Here is a 22,091-nt window from a genome sequence, read left to right as displayed (position 1 = left end):
CTATTAATAGCATTCTTTTTTTTTTTTTTTTCCTGAGACAGGTCTTGCTCTGTCACCCAGGCTGGAGTGAGGTGCAGGCAGTCTTCCCATCTCACTTTCCTGGGTAGCTGATCCTCAGGGCACATGCCACCATGCCTGGCTAATTTTTTAAAAAAATTTTTGTAGAGACAGGGTCTCACTATGTTGCCCAGGCTGGTCTTGAACTCCAGGACTCAAGTGGTCCTCCTGCCTTGGCCTCCCAGAGTGCTGGGATTGCAGGCATGAGCCACCATGCCTTGCCAGGACCAGCATTTTTAATATCCCTTTTGGCAGATCCTGAAACTGGAGTTAACACTGAACTTGAGTTTAGGTCCTAACTTTGCGACTTACTAGCTATGTGACCTTGGGAAAGTTTAATTACTTTCTTTGAACCTCACTTTCGAAGTTTCTTCTGTACAACAGGAGATATCTGAGTATCTTGCTATTTTTGTGACAATTATATTTGGGAATTAATGTAAAGCATTTAATGCAAAGCTCAAAAATTAGCATTTAGTAAAATACTGACTTAACAACAAGCAAATAATGAACCAGTCAACAAAGATTAACTGGTGATAGTGACCTCAATTATTTACCTGAGGCCACACACAGTAACTCTTTGGTAAAGGTGGGATGCGAGCACAGATCTCTGTCTCTGGACTTAATGGCCTCCCGTACTCATTCCACTAGACCAACCTGCCTACAGGAAACACTAATGGCAGTATCCTTTTTAGCACACCATCTCCTGGGTTTCTTACATTTCACCCCATTTCATTCAGAGCTGTTTTTTCAGAGCTGTTTTTTTCAGAGCTGCTCCTATTGTTAGAGAAACGTAACTTGGAGAGTTTTAATAATATACTGATTACAGGAGCAGAAGGTTTTTTGGAAGCTACTCCAGAAATTAGGGGTATTCAGCCCCAGCCCCAGGTATAGTAAGAGCAGGACATGATGGCTGGGGTTTTTTAAATCTCCATCTACCCCAGGACTTCTGTGAACGCATTAGCCCAAAACAGTCAGAACTTTGTGACAGTCCTGACCAGACCACTTAAACTATTCTGTGCCTCAGTTTCTCCAGCTGCAAAATGAGGAAACCAGCCCATCTTCCTTCTCTTTCCTTCTCAGGAAAGTTGTAAATAGGCTCATCCTACATGATGGAGAATTTAACTGTACCATTTTATAAAATGCAAGATTTCTTTTTTGAACAGCGTAACGATAGCATATGAAGTTATTTGCTCGTGGCATACCTAGCCAGCTAATTCTCTTAATGAACCCAGGCTTTTTTTCTTTTGCATAGCACCTGATTGCACAAAGCCAATAGTTAAACATTTTGGCAGGTGATGAGTTAATGAGTATGATGCCAGCTAGGTCCAAATCACAGACATACCAAAGCACAGGGCCCTTTTGATAAATTTTCTTTAACCCAACACATCTAGCATCCTGGCCAACCATCCCATAGGTGCTCACGCTGACTGGATTGCCGAGGTTACAGGAGCTGATGTCATAATTGGTGTCTGAGCTCTGCCCCACTAAATGGCCATGAGGAGCCACTTCAATTCAGATTAGGCCACAAGCTCCTTAGTGAGGAGCTGCCATGCTGGGCCATCCACCATCTGGTGTCTAACAAAGACAGCCCAATTCCTCCGACTCAGGAATAGAACACTGCACCTTCCAGAAGCACTTGTTTCTTCTTGGGCACACCACTAGCTAAGAAGCCTCGTGATGATTGTTGTCTTATGGATGCTTCTCATTGCAGGAACCATGTGGAAGGGATATAAATATCCCCCAGGAGGGGTAAGTGTACCTTCAACTTTGTTCTCTATTCCTACTTTGAAATGTATTCCTGCCTCCAGAAACAAACTAAGCATGAAAACCCAACTCTAGTAACATTAGAAACAAATACTTTTATTTTATATATATATAAATATATATATATATATATATATATATTTTTTTTTTTTTTTTTTTGAGATGGAGTCTCACTCTGTCGCCCAGGCTGGAGTGCAGTGGCCGGATCTCAGCTCACTGCAAGCTCCGCCTCCCGGGTTTAAAGTTACTGTAGCGGTTGGGAGAGTTCCCATTTTGTTTCACGAGATCTTTAAGGCCCAGAGTCAAAGCTTTCTGAGTTGGGCGGCCTTGTTTCTGTTGTGCTAATGGACATTTTGTATGCCCAGTCTTTGATGCCATTTCCTAACGATCAGTCCACTTCAGAAATCCAAACTTCTCTCTTCCACAAGTAAACACTAGTCTGTAAAAAGGATCTGGTGGCAGATGTCTCTTTCCTCTCTCCTCCTGTTAGACCTTGGAATTTCTGTCTTTTCTCTGCCTCTTGTCAGCTCCCCAGTGCTAAGCTCCCCTTGCATCCAGGATCAGAGGCATTAGGTGAGACAGAATTGGAGGTGGCCTCCCCTGCCAGTCCTTGCCTGGGAGGCCAAATGCCTCAGCCCCACACTAGAAACCACTAGGCCCACATGACACACTTCCTTTTTTCCCCACAGACCCCAGTGGAAGTAAGCAAGGATGATCCTGGTGAAGTAATGCAGCTCTGAAGCTCACCTGACCAGCTGTACAGTTCCTGTTGTTGGTTTCGCATAAAGTAATTGCACATTATTTTGTCATATTTTATGTTAAGAAGTTACTGCACTTTTTAAGATGCATGAAGGCTTAGTATTCTGTTAGCTTGTAACAGGGAGACAGAGGGTGGGGAAGTAGTTGAGTGAATGGGAGACAATTGGGTCCTTCTGCTACATGGTCTCTAAGACTGGCATTAAGATACGTAGTTCGGTTCGGCCCGACACGATGGCTTATGCGTGTAATCGCAGCACTTTCAGAGGCCAAGGCAGGTGGATCATCTAGGGCCAGGAGTTCAAGACCAGCCTGACCAACATGGTGAAACCCCATCTTTACTAAAAGTACAAAAAATTAGCTAGGGCATGGTGTGGTGGCACATCTCTGTAGTCCCAGCTACTTGGGAGGCAGCAGTTGCAGTAAGCTGAGATCGGGCCACTGCACTCCAGCCTGGGCGACAGAGAGACTCAGTCTCAAAAGAAAAAAAAAAAAGAACCCTAAGCTTATACCATGTGGAGTAAGGACCTCATTTTTAATATTAGGGTTAGATACTAAAGTATAATTATCCTAATCCTTAAAATAACCTTCCGAAGCTATCAGCCTCATCTTACAGAATGGCAAAAATGAAGTTGAGGGACATATGTATCTTGCCAACACACACAGCCCTGGGCTGCAGAGTCAAGATTAAGATCCAGGCCTTCTGCCTTCATACTTTCATGTGCCAAGGAAAAGAGCTAGATAAGACTGTGGGATATCCAAGATCTTGCTGTTTAAATGTTCCCCTCACCTGAAAACCCAAGAAGTTAGGCCGGGTGTGGTGGCTCACACCTGTAATCCCAGCACTTCGGGAGGCCGAGGTAGGCATATTACTTGAGGTCAGGAGTTCAAGACCTGCCTGGCCAACATGATGAAGCCCTGTCTCTACTAAAAATACAAAAATTTGCCAGGTGTGGTGGCAGGTACCTGTAATCCCAGCTATTTGGGAGGCTGAGGCAGAAGAATTGCTTGAACCCGGGAGGTTGAGGTTACAGTGAGCCAAGATTGCACCACTGCACTCCAGCCTGGGTGACAAAGCAAGACCTTGTCTCAAAAAAAAAAAAAAAAAAGAAAAAAAAAACAAAAAAGAAAGTTGCCTGATAATTCTTTTTCATGACTACTGAAAAGATGGGAGCCTGAGAGAGACTTAACAGGAGTAAATACTTTAAAAACAAATTGTATGGAACTGTACCCACTCTGAGGATGACTGATACAGTTCCAATATTCTAAAGAAGTGTACCTTTTCCAACAAAGCAGATCTTTTGTTTACATAGAAAACATTTTGTTATTTTTGGAAGTTTGCTTAACTATTTGTAAGTGGCTCTTTGCAATGAATGGATTACCTTTTTTTAATGGAAAGAAAATAAATTCAAAATCTATAAGCAAAACTTTAGTAATTTCTGACTCTAGGTTTCTAGCATCTTCTATTTCTTATGTGATTTAGACTCAACACTTTCCAGTGAGTTAAGTACTTACATCCTCTGGCTGTATAGCTGTGCCCATTTGCCTCATAATACATTTTTTTTTAGACAGTCTCATTCTGTCACCCAGGATAGAGTGCAGAGGTGCAATCTCGGCTCACTGCAACCCCCACCTCCCAGGTTCAAGTGATTCTCATGCCTCAGCCCCCTGAATAGCAGGGATTACAACGCACACCACATTTTTGTATTTTTAGTAGAGACAGGGTTTTGCCATGTTGACCAGGCTGGTCTCAAACTCCCAGCCTCAAGTGATCCACCTGCTTCTACCTCCCAAAGTGCTGCGATTACAGGTATGAGCCACTGTGCCCAGCCTGCCTCATGTACATTTCTAAGGACTCCTCTTCTCAGCTATCTCAAGCTGTTTTTATCATAAGAGACAGGACCCAGCTCATTTTGACAAGAGGAACAATATACCCAGCTGTGTCCTCCCTCCATTTGAGTAAACTTCCAAAACTTGAGCCACTAAAATAGATTCCATTCCTCTGACCACCTAACAGTTCTCCTAACATGGGTCAGAGAGCAGAACAGTTCTTTAAGCTGGTAGGGGGAGCTTAAAGAACTAACTAACTATCATGTTAGAGCAGACATGAATGTGTAAGGGAGAACAAGCAGAGGAGTGTGTGCAAGAGGCAAACCCTGTCTCTGAAGTGTGACGAGTATATCGAGGTTTCTAGCTGGAAAAATGTTCAGGGTGATGAGTTAAAGAATATCTCAAAGTTTTAATCAATAAATGCAAACCAGCAAAAATATCAGTAAAATATTTTTAATGCCTACAATTTCTTATATACATAAATTGCAAAACTTTCACCTGTATATGCAAAAGTATATTCTCTTGCAGGTCAACAGCACCAGAAAACAAGCTAAGCTACCTAAAAATTTTTTTAACTTGATTTGTCCATTATGTAAAAGACAGGATGGATTTAATAACTCCAAAGAAATCTCTATCTCACTCTTAATCATACACTAAACGTCTGAATATTTAATCACATCCACTCAGAAAATAAATAGTAGTCTAATATATTCAATACATTGAAAATAAAACAGCCAGTCTCTCTTCATATATTTATTCTCTTTCCAAACATGTTTTGGTCTCCTGCTATATCTCAGAAATTTACTAATAGCTGCTTTAAGTTACAAAATACAAAACAATTTATTTCTTAGAGAAAATCTTGGGGATTATATTAAAAATGAAAATTTGAGTTCCCACATCCGTCTTTTGAGACGGAGTCTCACTCTGTCACCCAGGCTGGAGTGCAGTGGCACTATCTTGGTTCACTGCAACCTCCGCCTCCTGGGTTCAAGCGATTCTCTTGCCTCAGCCTCCCCAGTAGCTGGGATTACAGGTGCGTGCCACCGCACCGGCCAATTTTTAAACTTTTAGTAGAGACGGGGTCTCACCATGTTGGCCAGGCTGGTCTCGAACTCCTGGTCTCCAGTGATCCGCCCACCTCGGCCTCCCAAAGTGCTGGGATTACAGGCTTGAGCCACCAGGCGCCCGGCCAGACTTACTTTTTTGTTAACGGTCTTTGAACGGTCTTTGAACCTTTTCACGGCACACATGTAAGGCTGCCTGTGACATGTGGTACCCTGGCCTCCAACTGGACATAACTGCATTTATAGTTTAGAGAAAATACAAAGTTCTGAAAGTAGCCTTAAAAGAAGTGCTCTTTGCTTTGACATACCAATATCAAAAGCAAGTGGGACTGTGCAATCAGAGCCATGAGTTTTATGAAAACTACTTTCCTTTCACATCGTTTGTTAGAAAATGCCACACCCATCATCATGTAACATTATTACAATCATGAAATATTACTACATTCGTGATTAACATTACCCAAAAGGCACATCTTCAAATGTTGAATTAAGAAAATCCAAAAATTAAAACAGTAGAGAATACATTAAAAATCAAGCATTTAATTTGTAAACCTTAATGAAATAACAGCCTACTCCAGTTTCTTCAAAGGTTTGTGAGCTTTTTATAAGAGTGGTCAGGAAGTGCAGAAGAACAACATGGAAGACAGGATTTGGAAACAAGTCCAAAATTTAAAAGACTTAACCTTTTTTTTTCTTTTAAATGAGACACAGAAGTGCTCTTTTATAATGTTGATGCAAATCAACATTTATATTACAGAAATGCACTCAGAAGTAACAGACACACAAGGTTAAAACCTAATTCTTCCCACTAAGTTCTGGAAATTTATTCTAATATAATGGTGCCTTTCTGTACAAAGAACGGTACCATATCATAAATTTACTACTAGTAAATTTTAAGCCACCAGAAATCTTTCAGCTGTGACAAGCACTTGATTGTAATGACAGATTTCAGAGTCTGAATATTGAAAAATATATATATCCAATAAAAAATTTTTGAAGGGGGAATAAAAGCACATAAATGGCAGCAGAGGAATTGGTGTTCTAAGCCTGTTTTATTACATGGGACATCACACTACCCTTAATTTCACTGAAGGTATCTGAGATGGGTGAGATAAAATCAATAGGATTTTCTGCTACCATTGTAACAGTTCTATATGTAGTTACAAAGGGTGTCATTCCTAGTGATGATGACACCTTTCATGGGATTCAACTTAAAAATTAAATCCTTGCACTTTCAAAGTTTGAAACTCAATTCAAAATGAGTCAGTCGTAAAAGCCTGGCTCATATGGTCCCATTAAGGGAGGCTAACAATGGTAATCTATAATACCCAAACTTGAAGAATAAAGACTTTATGGATAAAAAGGAATAAACCAAAACATTTGGGCCGTTGAAGTATAAGGGCCTGTTGTAGGACAATCCCTTCTACTTCCTAATCTCCCCCATACAATGGCTTAAGATAGCCAGAATGTTTATTGTAGAACGTTTATTATTCCTACAAGCTTATGTCTCACTTCCCCCAAGCCTCTGTACTTACAGTCAAGGACAAATGCTCTCTAGCATCATATCTCATTTTCTGTTGCTGACAGTTCTTGAGACTTGGCTTCCTTCCAGCCTGATCCTAAGTCAGCCTGACTGGAACTACTTGGACTTGAAGCTTAAGGGATATTAAGTCTATATTTATGACTTTAAAAAGGGTGAAAATGAGTTTCCACAGCTCAGTAAAATAACGGTAACAAGGAACATCCCTTCCTACCTGGGGAAAAAAATCTCTTCACAGTGCATAGTTTGAAATCAAAGTGCAATATGGGCAAAAAGAGAAGTTGGTGCTCTCGATACCATAAATTTAGTTTTTGGTTTTCTGCCATTAATATTTGCTAACAAATTCAAGCTAAAAAATGAAGTCATTAATGTCATGAGGTACGGGGGCACCTTGGGATTTCAAAATATTTTTATGATGGGGGAGGAGAGGAGGGGGGAGCCTCACATGTTACTTCCTTATTTTATAAACTATTACTCTTTCAAATCTAATGTTTGAATAAAATATTTTTTCTTCAATATAAAAATGAACTTTTTTAGATAAAAATCAATCAGCACAGTGACTTTGTCTATCTTACACTAAAGCCAACATAACAGTAAATCTGAAAGGAAAATTTAGAAAACAATATTATGCTGTTATAACCTGTATTTTAACTTGAAAATTTTTTCATTAATTCTAGCCACCTAAATTAATAAGTAAGAATGCTCAGCATCCAATCCATGAATACAGAATTTATTCTACTTTGTACTTCAAAGTCACAGGATGACATCATATGATAGTTATAAATTCTACTCTACATTTTCAAGTTCTCAATCCATAGATTAGGACAAATCACTTTATTGCTGGCAACATTCATGGAAGGTCCAGGTTTCTCATAAAAAGACTAAGTTTGATTGGGAGCAGGGCAGTGCCCTACTCACAGATCAGCAGAATTATAGAAATCAAGAGACAACCTTTTTTTTCCTTTCAAAGTAGCAAAGGAACAATAAAAGATTGGCTGACTGGTGACTGGCCCCACATAAGAGTGCATAGCTCATCAGGATCAAGGCTGGCATCTGTGAACAGTTAACTTCATAAGAGCACATGTGGGCATTATATCATCTGCATTACAGATTTCACCCTGGAAAATATCTGAAAATATTTTATGCTCAAATGACAGCCTGCAAATGACAGTATGCATTCCTTCTCCTTGAGTACCCAAGTATAAATCTAAAATGATAAGGGGACTTCTTCAGTCTGAAGGCAGGAAATCCTTGCAGCAGAGCAGCTCTAGAATTTCACAAAAATAAAAGCAGCAGCTAACGCCTCTTCAGCTTCTTGGCCCTTCGACGTTGCATTTCTTCTTCTTCACGTCTCATTTCCTCTAAGTCCTCTTGCATACCTAGTCTTAAGCTGCCAAAGAATTTTTAAAGGGTATTTGTCAATATACATGAGATGATCAGTTTCCTTAAAAAGAATGAAATTTCCAACTGGGAGCTCACATAGATTGTGCTGATGCTGTCAAAATGCTTCAAGGCTTTACCACTGAAAACAAACTAGCAGGGATATTTTTTTACCAGGGACCACAGACCCAAATTGTAGTGGGAAAAAGAACTCACACACCACAAAAACTTTAGTATTTCCATTAAAATAATAAAATATAAGTTTATCTCAATAGCTTTTAAAAATAAACAGCAAGAAGCATTTATTCATTAACATTCTATTCTTGTTCTCTTCCAACACTTTAGTTTGAAATTTTATGGGCAAGAGGGAGAAAAAGATTTAGTATTCTGGCTTGAGGCTGAGGTGAATTATTTACCTATAATAACACTATGGCTGGGCACAGTGGCTCATGCCTGTAATCCCAGCACTTTGGGAGGCCGAGCCAGGCGGATCACCTGAGGTCAGGAGTTTGAGACCAGCCTGGCCAACATATAGTGAAACCCTGTCTCTACTAAAAATTACAAATATTAGCTGGGCGTGGTAGCGCACACCTGTAGTCCCAGCTACTTGGGAAGCTGAGGCAGAAGAACTGCTTGAACCCGGGAGGCGGGGGTTGCAGTGAGCTGCAATCATGCCACCGCACTCCAGTCTCGGTGACAGAGTCTTAGACCCCGTCTCTTAAAAAAAAAAAATGAACCACTATAAACAAAGTAATTACTTTTTACCCCAGTGGAGAAATTATCATTAGCTTACTATCAGATAGCCAAACAGAAATCAGAGGAAATATAATATACCTATATCCCTGAGGCCAGCAATGTTACAGGTTACCAAGATTGATATGTGTCTGATGCAGAAAGAAAAGCAAGAATTTGGCCGGGCGCGGTGGCTCAAGCCTGTAATCTGAGCACTTTGGGAGGCCGAGACGGGCGGATCACGAGGTCAGGAGATCGAGACCATCCTGGCTAACACGGTGAAACCCCGTCTCTATTAAGAAATACAAAAAACTAGCCGGGCGAGGTGGCGGGCGCCTGTAGTCCCAGCTACTCGGGAGGCTGAGGCCGGAGAATGGCGTGAACCCGGGAGGCGGAGCTTGCAGTGAGCTGAGATCCGGCCACTGCACTCCAGCCTGGGCGACAGAGCGAGACTCCGTCTCAAAAAAAAAAAAAAAAAAAGAAAAGCAAGAATTTGCTACAACAGGATTAGGGAAAGCGTCTAACATTTACTGTGTATCCACACATGTGAGGCACTACACTAGGCACCTTGTACACATGTCTTAATCCTCGTAATACTTAAATGAGTAAAACAGTATATTCTCATTTTACAGAAGAAAATAGGCTGGGCATGGTGGCTCACATTTATAATCCCAACACTTTGGGAGGCTAAGGCAGGAGGACTGCTTAAGCCCAGGACTTTGGGACCAGCCTGGATAACAAAGCAAGATCCCACCTCTTAAAAACAAACAAAAAAACCAGTGACAGTCCAGTGCAGTGGCTCACGCCTGTAATCCCAGCACTGTGGGAGGCTGAGATGGGAGGATCACTTGAGGCCAGGAGTTTGAGACTAGCCTGGTCAACATAGTGAGACCCCATCTCTGCTAAAAAACAAAAAAACAAAAACCAGTGAAAAAACAGAACTGTTAAGGAATTTGTCTAAGGCCCTACAGCTAGTAAACAGGATTGGAATCCAGAATTCTCTGGCCCAAAGCCCAGTTCCCAATGGTGCAACTGTAGCTATAAGCAGAAAGGAATTTTTAGGACATTTTTGCACAAGTGTGTTAAATTTTATGCTTACCTCTTTGCTTCTTCCTTCTGCTGCTCTTTCCAACTACTTTCCATGTAACGTAAGGCATAATCACTTTCATCTTTGTATCTGACAAAAGGAAATCAAAATGATAAAAAGAGAAAACTTCAATTTTCAAAAGGAACTACGTCCTCTCATTTAAAAAATCAGTATCTCCTTTAAAACTAAATCAAGCACACATTTAGAATTACTCCTTGCTTGGCAGCGAGTGACGGGAGTGGAGGATGGATAGAGGTAGGTTTCTGAAGTAAAGACAAGTTTTAGATAAGCCCTTATTACCCTCAGAGGGCAACTATTCTGAAGCTAATGTTCATGAAGGTACCAATCCTACAGTGCTTCTTCAACTCACTCACCTACATTTACTTGATAATTTATATTAAAATTTGAAACCATGGTATATATGAAAATTATTTTATATATAATAATCTAATTTGAGCTTCATGACCATCATGAGGTGGGGAAAGACTTTAGACCAGAGGAAACTGAAGCAGATAGGTTAACGGACCAAGAACATACAGCTTGTTCTTTCAAGAGCCAATCTACTTCGACTACACTAAGCTGCTTCAATCTCACTAAATATGTATCTTGTAACAATGTAAAAGGGTTATTTTTTGTTCCTCATGCAAATAACTACAGAAACTATTTTGAATTAAATATAAAATATTTAGTGCTACAAGAGTACATTTATTTAAAATAACAATCACACAAGGGTTCCTAATTAAGAATTATATTCAGTGCCTCTACTATTAGTTTATTACCCCATGACATTAATTATTTAAAATAAAAAAAGGATGTCATAGTTATCTGAATCTTCTTTAGTCTTACTTTTTTCGGTCATAACCAAAAATTTCTCTAATGTGCTTGGATATTTCTTCCTGAGGCTCTCCTTCATCTTCGATAAAATCTTCCATTTCAGAGTCGTATTCATCATCATCATCTTCCTCTTCATATTCTCGCTGCCTTTTGTAACCAGTAGGGAAGGGAAGCCTTTGAGGACCTAAGAAACCATAAAGAATATTACAACTTAAAATAGTTCCAATGCAGTTCTATGTAAACTGAAATTGTGAGTCATCATTAAGATGGTATCCTTAAAAACCAAAGCAAGCAGGCTGACCCTTAGCACGGAGTCATCATCCTTGCTGTGTCATGGTATCCAGGAGGAACAGCACTCTTGTTTTATCCCAGGGCTTACCAGAAATGTCTTGTTACATTTTCTAGCTTAGTAGTGCCAATATTTCTGAATTTATAAGATCAGTAAAATTTCTTTTTTTTTTTTTTGAGACAGAGTTTCACTCGTTGCCTAGGCTGGAGTGCAATGGTGCAATCTCGGCTTACTGCAACCTCTGCCTCCCAGGTTCAAGCAGTTCCAGTTCTCCTGCCTCAGCCTCCCGAGTAGCTGGGATTATAGGCATGTGCCACCACGCCTGGCTAATTTTGTATTTTTAGTAGAGATGGGGTTTCTCCATGTTGGTCAGGCTGGTCTCAAACTCCCAACCTCAGGTGATCTGCCTGCCTTGGCCTCCCAAAGTGCTGGGATTACAGGCGTGAGCCACGGCACCCGGCCAAGATCAATAAAATTTCTAAAAATAATACAGTTTACAAACCTCCACAGAATCATTAACTTTTGCCAAGTAAAGACCAAAAGTAGCAGCTACCATCTACTATAATCACAATTTCATTTAAAAATTTAAAGTTGAACGTAGTATGAATGATTCTCAGGATTATATTGTTCAAACTGAGTAAATTTGACTGTAGGAAAAACTCACTACATCATCCTTTTGTCATTCTGCCAAAAGACTGATAAAAACTTTGCATTTTTTTAATCAAATGCTTTGATTAAGACAGGCATTGATCAACAGCCCAGCATCTGGGAACAACTACTTTCTAGTTTTTGATTACAGACACTTCTTTTGTTCTTCTACGGTTGTTATAATATGCATGGCTTGTCTCCCTAGCTTAGTTTCTCAGCCTTAGCTCAATGACATTTCGGACCAGATAATTCTTTGTTGTCAGGGGGCTATCCCATGCACTGTTTGTCAGCAGCATCCCTGTCCTCTATTCAGTAGATGCCAGTAGCATCCCCCATAGCCCCAGTTGTGACGATTGCCAAAAGTCCTCTGGAGGGCAAAACTGCCCTTGTTAAGAATCAATGGTCTAGCTGAACTAGGAAATTTAAAACAAGTAATTCAATCATTGGTTCCTTTTTATATTCTCCATGGAGCCTAACAAGTGCTTTAATAAATGCCTATTAGCATAAAGCAAGTATGATCTAGCAGCTAGCAGGTGCCACCAGTGATCACACACCTTGGGACAGTAGATTCCTGAAGGATCAGTGTTTAGGACCTTGATACTAACCATTATAACAAGCAGAAATACAAGTACAATCTAAAAACAGTTCCTGGCACATAATGGGTGCCCAAGAAATATCTGCTGAATAAGCTTTCAATTACACTCTGATCCTTGAAGACAAGTCTCTTTAGTCCTCAGGAAAAAGTAGATTAATTCATCCATTGTAGCATACATATATAAGTCACGTACATTCACCCTGAATGTTCACAAATCACAAAGCTAAGTTTATCACACTTGGGGACGTTTCAAGGGTGAAAACAGAGATCCTAGACAAGTCTCTTTCTAAAGACCTTTCCAAGCCATGATCATTAAAGGAACTCTCAGCAGGGCATAGTGACTCATGCCTATAATCCCAGCAGTTTGGGAAGCTGAGGAAGGCGGATCTCTGAGCCTAGGAGTTAGAAACGAGTATAGGTAACGTATTGAGACCCCATCTCTATAAAAAATAAAAAGTTAGCCAGGCATGGTGGCACACGCCTATAGTCCCAGCTACTTGTGAAGCTAAGGTGGGAGAACTGCTTGAGCCTGTGACTGACCCTGTCTCAAAAACAAAAAAAAAGGAACTCTCAACCACAGGGCAGATAAAACATCATGATTCTATCAAAACTACAGTACATTAAAGGACAGCATATGAGGGGTTCACAGGGTCCCTGATAATATAAAAACTCTTTCCAATTTCCTAATGCCAAATATATACTCCTTAGGGTGAGGGGAACTTTTACCTTGGGCAGATCTGTAGCCAGATAGGGGAGGCTTCATTCCATTCATCTGTCCATTGCTGGACCGGCTAATGATATTCTTGGAAGAAATTGTTTCGGAGACAACAGTGCACTTAGGCTTTATTGTGGGACCTGAGCTACTAATTGTTCGCCCAGGTCTCAAGCTGCTCACTGGTCTTCCTGGGACTGAACTACTGATAGTCCGTCCAGCTGGAACTGAGCCACTTACGGATCTCCCAGGGCCACTGACAGACCGCCCAGTGGGGCCTGAGCCACTCACTGGTCGTCGAAGTTCATGTGGACTGCTCACAGGTCGGCCAGGGCCACGAGAGCTGCCCAAGGGTCTTGCAGAACTACCTGAACCACTGATGGGTTGCCCAGGGCCACTTGAGCTGCTTGCAGGTTGTCCAGGGCCACATGTACCACTGACTGTCCGCCTAGAGGGATTTGAGTCATTGGTTGGCTTCTTGGACCCATTGATTGATCGCTCAGGTCCTGAGCTGGAGCTGCCATTCTGGCGCTTAGGCACAGGGCCAGAACTAACTGTGGGTCGAGCAACCCCTGTGCTGGGCTGCCCAGGGGCTGAGCTAGAGCTGCTGCCTGGCTGCCTAACACCTGGACTCTTAGCCTTATTGTGTGGGGTGACCATGGGCCCAGGCCTGGAATGGCTAGGATGGGATGGAGATTTTTTGGCTTTGTGCTCAATAGCAGATTTCTGAGTCCTGCTAGCAGGAGTCTTTGGGACACTTGGTGAAGAGGTGCTGGAATGAGGCTTTCCAGCTCCATTGAAAACAGGTCTGTCGTGGCCCTCACGAAGTGAGGGTTGGGAGCTATTGCCAGATCCTGCCTTGATCCTCTCTCCTGGCATGGATTTTGATGAAGACCAAGCAAGGTGTTTCTCATTGGCCATGCTGGGTCTTGATTTCTTTTCAGCATGAGGAAGGGGCATTCCTTTGGAAGAAGGATGCCTGTCTCCAGAACCTTTGCTTAGTTTTGTGCCCACACTTTCTTTCTGAGAGGGTGCCTTTTTGGACACAGTTGGAGGTAGTTTTCCATCTGTCTCAAGTTTTTTTCTCCGATGCTTTCGTTCAAGGAATTCTCGCTCCCTAAGTTCTTCTGCAGTCATAGGTCGCTCTTCTGATTTCTTCACTACCTTGATTTCCACTGGTTCAAACTGCTTTTTCTCAGCCAGCCTGAGTAAATCAGTGAAGTTCATAGGTGGTGGGGCACTTTTAAGGGGGACCTTTGGTTTGCTTTCAACTTTGGGAGGTTCTTGCTCTTCCTCATACTCCTGCTCTGACTCTGCGTGATTGTACTCAAGGAATTCATTCTCTTCTTCCATTTCATACTCTCGGTCGGTTCCTTGGCTGGTATGGCTTTCTGTTGCCTGCCTCTTCTTTGACTTTTCCTCAATAGGAATCCCATTGTAACCATGGAAATTATCCTTTGTCCTCTTGGCCATAGCTCTTGCTTTCTTGTCATGTTTGAGCTCAATTCGCTTTTTCACTAGTTCCTCTTTTCTCCTTTTCTCCTCTAAGGCTAAAACGGACAAAACAAGAATATGTTATTATTTCGAGATCTCAAGATTGCTCAAGTGAAAATACAATATTCAGGTTACAGTTTGAAGACATCTAGGAATCAAATGAGGAAGTCATTTGAACAACTATCAAATGAGTCATCTTTACATAATGAGTGGGAGACATATGGGTTTTTCTATATGACTAAAGCAAGTGGGAGACTTACTTTTCAGCTTTAAATATAGAAAATACTTCAAACCAAATACATCACCAAGTTAAAAGAACATTAATATCCCCTTAGCAGTTGTTATTAATTACGATTCAATGAATACTTAAACATATTGAATCAGTTTCTTTGTATCTGCATGAAGAACTATTTGAGATAAAGACTTTAAAACTTATCTCTAGTTTAGCCTTTTAGATAGCATTCTGTTAATAAAAATTAAAACACAAAATGGGTAGAAACACTTTCAGAACCAAAGTTAAAGAATGGAGTTCTTATTGGGGATTTACTATGGCCAGTTAGAAGATATGGCTACTAACCCCCAAAAATCTGTTACTTCAAGGGGAGAAAAAAAGAAAACGTTTATACAAATGATCGAGATAACATATGTAAAGCCATGAATACAGTCAGTTAACCTGGACACACACACACACACACACACACAGACACACACACACACCCTCCCAAATCTGTTGACCTGTTATGTTTTTATAAACAGCCACTGGTTTAGTACAAGCTAGATGTGAAGATGGAAGACTTTAAAATTGAGAATAAGGCTATAGATACATACCTTTTCGTCTAAGCTCCTCTTCTTTCCTTTTAAGAAAAGCTTGTACAGCTGCTGATTGGACACCTTTAACTTTTGGGTCTTTTTTTGGAGGCCCCACTGCCAAACTATACCTTTTCTAAAAACAAAAACAGTAAAAGTTATAAGCAATTCAACTTTTAAAATATATTATTAGGTATAAGGCACTGTGCCAGGTAATAAGAGGTATAAATGTTAACTGTGAAACCTATTCTGAATAACTGAGAGATCATATAACCCATAGTAAAGCTTAGCTATAAAATTTCAGACTAAATATTATGTATGATGATTTTTGGGTATAAAGTTTCTATGTAACATCCCAAAATAATGCATAAATGAACAATTCACAGAAGCATTGTTTTCAGGCTATTTTCCAAAAAAGTACCTGGACTGGGTAACTAAATGAAATCACCACCTAGAAGAATCGATTATTTGTGTTTTAAAATTCTGATTTAGGCTGGGCTCAGGGGCTCACACCTGTAATCTCAACACTTTTGGATGCTGAGGCGGGTGAATCATGAGGTCTGGAGTTCAAGACCAGCCTGGCCAACATGGTGAAACCCTATCTCTACTAAAAACACAAAAAATTAACTGGGCATAGTGGCAGGTGCCTGTAATCCCAGCTATTTGGGAGGCTGAGGCATGAGAATTGCTTGAACCCAGGAGGCAGAGGTTGCAGTGAGCCAAGATCCTGCCACTGTACTCCAGCCCAGGTGACAGAGAAGACTCCGTCTCAAAAAAAAAATTCTGATTTAGGCCAGGTGCAGTGGCTCACACCTATAATCCCAACACTTTGGGAGGCTGAGGCGGGCAGATTACCTGTGGTCAGGAGTTGGCAACCAGCCTGGCCAACATAGTGAAACTCCATCTCTACTAAAAATACAAAAATTAGCTGGGCGTGGTGGCGCACGCCTATAATCCCATCTGCTTTGGAGGCTGAGGCAGGAGAATGGCTTTAACACAGGAGGCAGAGGTTGCAGTGAGCCGACAATGCACCACTGCACTCCAGGCTGGCGACAGAGCAAAACTCTGTCTCAATCAATCAATCAATCAATCAATAAGTAAATGTATAAAATTCTGAGTTTAAAAATAGCCTGCATTCGAACGAAGCATTTCAAAGTCCAACTTTTCAAACAAACAGAAAAAACTACTCCTCACAACTATTTTCTCTCCTGACTACTCCAGATGATTTTCTAGTAGGGACTCATAGCTACGTGTGTTATTTCGCCTAGAACGTGGAAACATTGAAGTTTTACTTTGACCACACACAAAGACTAGGGGCAAACCACAGTAAAAAAGCATTTCAAAAAATCTATGCAATAAAGGCCCAATTCCCGGCAACCTTTAACTGTAGCTCTTATGTTCAGTAAATGTTAATTTGCCTCACAAACTCTTTTTCAGACAGGTTCCTATAACACCCCAAAAATGCTCAAATTATCCTGGCACAGATGAAGCCTCTGGACCTCAGTTTTTATAGAACTGCATCAAGAAAATACTAAACTCAAGTAATATTAATTTGAACTACAAAAGGAAAAATATTTCCACTTTATAAGTACCTATTATGAGAGAAATATGATGAACATAGAGCTAAAATAAATTCAGACCAGGGATGATTCACCTCTAGGACCATTCCGAATTAAATCCAGGAAATGAGATTTTTAAAGTATCCTCCTTTTTTTTGTTTTGTTAGGCAGATGCATTCTCATCGAATGTACCTGTTGCTGTGGCTAGCAGAAAAAGAAACATGTCCAAGAACAAATTGAGACAACTTAGGAACCAAAAAACTATTCCCAAATATGTATGAAATTCTTGGAGGAAAACCAAAAGATATGTGCTTACTCTACGGCTGCCAAATACGACATATCTTGAAACAGGCTGGAAGTTCTGAGTAAATTAGTCTGCCAACGAAGCAGCTAGCCAAGGAAGCAGGCTCTAATCCAACCTGAAAATCTTGCATGATGGCAATGCTGAGAAGTGACATATCCCTAATAGAGAGAAATCCTAAGACAGCATCCAGATTTCTTTCCCAGTCACCCTGGCTAGGCCACAATCAGATCCTTTAAAGTCCGTATCTTTGTAAATTTAATTTTAGACTCTTTCCATAGTGGATGGGGGCTCAATATTTAAAGGAGAAAAAGGAGAAGGAAAGGGAGAGGAGAAAGAGAATACTAACTAGATATATATAAAATTGTCCTTGTTTACAAGAAAAGAACCATAAACACAGGTCTTAATCACAAGCAACTTACATTTTCATTGTGGAAAGGGCACCATGAATATGATTCAAATTAAGACATACAAAAACTTGTAAGCAGAGGCACACACTCAGTCTACTCCATCCCATTAATGGATTTGGAAGCAGAGGAAGGTGGATTTTTTTTTCACCAACACTTAAGATTTTCCTGGCCAGTTGCAGTGGCTTATGTCCATAATCCTAGCACTTTGGGAGGCTGAGGTGGGAGGATTGCTTGAGCCCAGGAGTTAAGAGCCCAGCCTGGGCAACATGGTGAGAACTCATCTCTTTAAAAAAAGAAAAAAAAAGGCTGGGTGCAGTGGCTCACACCTATAATCCCAGAACTTTGGGAGGCTGAGGCAGGCGGATCACAAGGTCAGGAGATCGAGACCATCCTGGCCAACATGGTAAAACCCCATCTCTACAAAAAATACAAAAATTAGCTGGGCATGGTGGTGCCTGCCTATAAACCCAGCTACTTGGGAGGCTGAAGCAGGAGAATTGCTTGAACCAGGGAGTCAGAGGCTGCAGTGAGCCAAAATCATGCCACTGCACTCCAGCCTGGCGACAGAGCAAGACTCCATCTCAATAAACAAAAAACAAAAATTTCCTGTCCCTGTCCATTATATAGCTCATAGAGTTATAAAGCCCCATACAAATTAAAGCCCCATACAAGGTTTTCCCCAAGAAAAATGCAAATACATATATTAGCGTTACTTATTTAAAACAGGACTGGTTTGCTGTCCAAATAACCCAGCACTGAGCACTATCTAACATGATTTTGGGATAGATATCTTTTGTCTTAACCTGGGAGTGCAAGAGATAGAAAGTGGGATATGACAAACCAAAAAGCTGCTCTTGACTGAATACTGGTATCCAAAAGGGAAAACATCAGTGTCAATGGGACATAATTAAACGCAGTGTTTATTAGCAAGCTTCAGTCATTTGCATACTACCTTTATGATTTTTGCCTTTGTGGTATACTACCCCTACTATTACTTACTAATTTAAAAAAATATACAGAGTTGGCCGGGTGCGGTGGTTCATGCCTGTAATCCCAGCACTTTGGGAGGACAAGGCGGGCAGATCACTTAATGTCAGGAGTTCAAGACCAGCCTGGCCTCAAACTCTGGTGAAACCCCATCTCCACTAAAAGTACAAAAAGTAGCCAGGCATGGTGGCTCATGCCTGTAGTCCCAGCTACTTGGGAGGCTGAGGCACAAGAATCATTTGAACCTGGGAAGCAGAGGTTGCAGTGAGCCAAGATCACGCCACTGCACTCCAGCCTGGACAACAGAGTGAGACTTGGTCTCAAAAAACAAAAACAAAAACAAAAACAAAAAACTCACAGACTAACATCATGACCTATTATTACAGCTTTACCTCAGCAATAATATCCATAAAATGACTGACTTGAACAACTAGTTACATTTTTCCAATTCATATAAAAATACATACTATTAAGCCAGGCACGGTGGCTCACACCTGTAATCCCAGCACTTTGGGAGGCTGAGGCGGGCGGATCACGAGGTCAGGAGATCGAGACCATCCTGGCTAACATGGTGAAACCCTGTCTCTACTAAAAACACAAAAAAATTAGCCAGGCATGGTGGCAGGCGCCTGTAGTTCCAGCTACTAGGGAGGCTGAGGCAGTAATTGCTTGAACCCAGGAGGCGGAGGGTTGCAGTGAGCCGAGATTGCACTACTGCACTTCAGCCTGGGTGACTGTACTCCAGCCTGAGTGAGAAGAGCAAAACTCCATCTCAAAAAAAAAAAAAAAAGAAAGAAAGAAACAAAACACTGACTTAGGGAACAAAAATACAGGAAAGGTAGAAAAGGAAGGTGGTGTTCAGGGACTCAGATTTGCTTTGAAAAGAATAACAAAGGCTACTTTTAGCTTTTTTTCAAAGTATACACCTGTTCTCATCAATTTATATGTTGATTTCAAATTCTGCCTTTTTAAACACCTCTAATCATTAAGGATACTTAAGCTGGTCTCACGTTTAACCCAACAACTTTACAGTACTTGTTGTCCTGTCCTTATGATGCAGAAGAAATTCAATAAATCTATGCAATGTCTATTTTGTTGATCTTCTAAACAATTTAAAAAGCTAGCAGTAAGGCAAGGTCAGCGCTGCTTTAATGAGGCTTAATCTTGTTTATATGAACTGAGCCATAATCAATTAATTTCTTATATCCTCTGTAGCTTAAAAATGTACTCAGTCCAGGCATAGTGGCTCATACTTGTAATTCCAGCACTTTGGGAGGCTAATTGGAGAGGATCGCTTGAGCACAGGAGTTCAAGACCAGCCTGGGCAACATAGGGAGACCGTCTCTCCAAACAATTTAAAAATTAGCTGGGCACAGTGGCACACACCTGTGGTCCCAACTACTCGGAAGGCTGAGGCAGGAGGATTGTCTCAGCCAGGGAGGTCGAGGCTGCAGTGAGCTGTGGTTGTGCTATTGCACTCCAGCCTGAGCAACAGAGTAAGACCCTATCTCAAAAAAAAACAAAACAAAACAAAACAAAAAAAAACTCAACGGCACAAATACCAGTAAGATATTAAAACACTCTTAGACAAAGTTTAGGTTCACAGCCTAAAAAAAAGACTGGGTCACTACAGATCATCTTTATATTTTTGGAAATATCTTTGAATGGCTGGGCACAGTGGCTCATGTCTGTAATCCCAAAACTTTGGGAGGCTGAGGTGAGAGGACTGATTGAGCCCAGGAGTTCGAAACTAGCCTTGGCAGCATACTGAGACCCCTATCTCTACAAAATATACAAAAATTAGCCGAACATTGTGATGCACACCTGTAGTCCCAGCTATATAGCTGATGTGGGAGGATGACTTGAGCCCAGGAGGTAGAGGCTGCAGTGAGCCATGATTGTGCCACTGTACTCTAGCCTGGGTGACAGAGCAAGACTCTGTCTCAAAAAGAAAATCTTTGAGATATAATTCATATATCACAAAATTCATCCATTTAATGTATACAATTAAATGGTTTTTGATATACAGCTGACCCTTAAACATGGTAGCATGGGATGCCACCACCCTGTGCAGTAAGAAAAAATTCTGGCTGGGAGTGGTGGCTCATCCCTGTAATCCCTGCACTTTGGTAGGCCAAGGCAGGCAGATCACCTGAGGTCAGGAGTTCAAGACCAGCCTGACCAACATGATGAAATCCCATCTCTACTAAAAACACAAAAAATTAGCTGGGCGTGATGGTGCCTACCTATAATCCCAGCTACTCAGGAGGCTGACGCAGGAGAATTGCTTGAATCCAGGAGGTGGAGGTTGCAGTGAGCTGAGATCACGCCACTGTACTCCAGCCTGAGCAACAAGAGCAAAACTCCGTCTCAAAACAACAACAACAACATTCCATGTATAACTTTTGACTCCCAAAAAACTTAACTACTAACAACTCAAAGTTGACCAGAAGCCTTACTGATAACATAGTCAATTAACATACATTTTGTGCATCATGATATACCTTTTTCTTAATTGTTTTAAATATTTCTAGGCTATGTTCATCTGCAGGTTTTTTTAAGTTGTCACAAATTTTTAAAAAACTTATTGGAAAAAAATCCACGTATAAGCGGGTCCACACATTTCAAGCCTATTTTTTTTTTTTTTTTTTTGAGACAGAGTCTTGCTCTGTCGCCCAGGCTGGAGTGCATTGGCACAATCTCGGCTCACTGCAACCTCCACCTTCCGGGTTCAGGCCATTCTCCTGCCTCAGCCTCCCAAGCAGCTGGGACTACAGGCGCCCGTCACCACACCTGGCTTTTTTTTTTTTTTTTTTTTCTTTTTGTATTTTTAGTAAAGACAGGGTTTCACTGTGTTAGGCAGGATGGTCTCGATCTCCTGACTTCATGATCCGCCCGCCTTGGCCTTCCAAAGTGCTGGGATTACAGGCGTGAGCCACCACGCCCAGCCACAAGCCTATGTTGTTGAAGGGTCAACTGCATCCACAGAGTTGTATAACCAACACCACCATCTGATTCCAGAATATTTTAATCATCCTCCCAAAAAATCTCTTGGCTTTAGCAATGACTCCACGCTCTCGTCTCCCCTCAGACCCTGGCAAACGCTAATCTACGTTCTGTCTCTATGCATTTACCAATTCTAGACATTGCATATAAATGAAATCATATGTGGCTATGATGGTTAATTTTATATGTCAACTTGACTAGGCTATAATACCCAGTTATTTAATCAAACATTAAGCGTT

The 22,091-nt window shown here is 41.1% G+C and overlaps 1 protein-coding gene and 1 long non-coding RNA gene across 2 annotated transcripts in view; one reads left to right on the top strand and one right to left on the bottom strand.

Moving 5' to 3' along the window:
- Nucleotides 1–1,708: 1,708 nt before the first annotated feature.
- Nucleotides 1,709–4,004, top strand: LOC144334276 (uncharacterized). The gene is made up of 2 exons (XR_013403963.1): nt 1,709–1,806; nt 2,511–4,004. It is a non-coding gene; the product is annotated as an uncharacterized LOC144334276 (long non-coding RNA).
- Nucleotides 4,005–4,844: 840 nt separating this feature from the next.
- SPTY2D1 (SPT2 chromatin protein domain containing 1) overlaps nt 4,845–22,091 on the bottom strand; it is a 28,466-nt gene continuing 11,219 nt past the window's right edge. The window contains exons 2-6 of the mRNA XM_015114657.3: nt 15,611–15,725; nt 13,303–14,838; nt 11,057–11,228; nt 10,223–10,300; nt 4,845–8,401 (exon numbers count right to left, since the gene is read on the bottom strand). Of these exons, the coding sequence (XP_014970143.1) occupies nt 8,308–8,401; nt 10,223–10,300; nt 11,057–11,228; nt 13,303–14,838; nt 15,611–15,725 (1,995 nt within the window). The 3' untranslated portion in view covers nt 4,845–8,307. The remainder of the gene's footprint in view (nt 8,402–10,222; nt 10,301–11,056; nt 11,229–13,302; nt 14,839–15,610; nt 15,726–22,091) is intronic.

Source organism: Macaca mulatta, chromosome 14 (assembly GCF_049350105.2).
Source record: "Macaca mulatta isolate MMU2019108-1 chromosome 14, T2T-MMU8v2.0, whole genome shotgun sequence".
NCBI lineage: Eukaryota > Metazoa > Chordata > Mammalia > Primates > Cercopithecidae > Macaca > Macaca mulatta.
The sequence above is the reverse complement of the archived record's forward strand: the minus strand, read 5'-3'. Positions and strand labels throughout refer to the sequence as shown.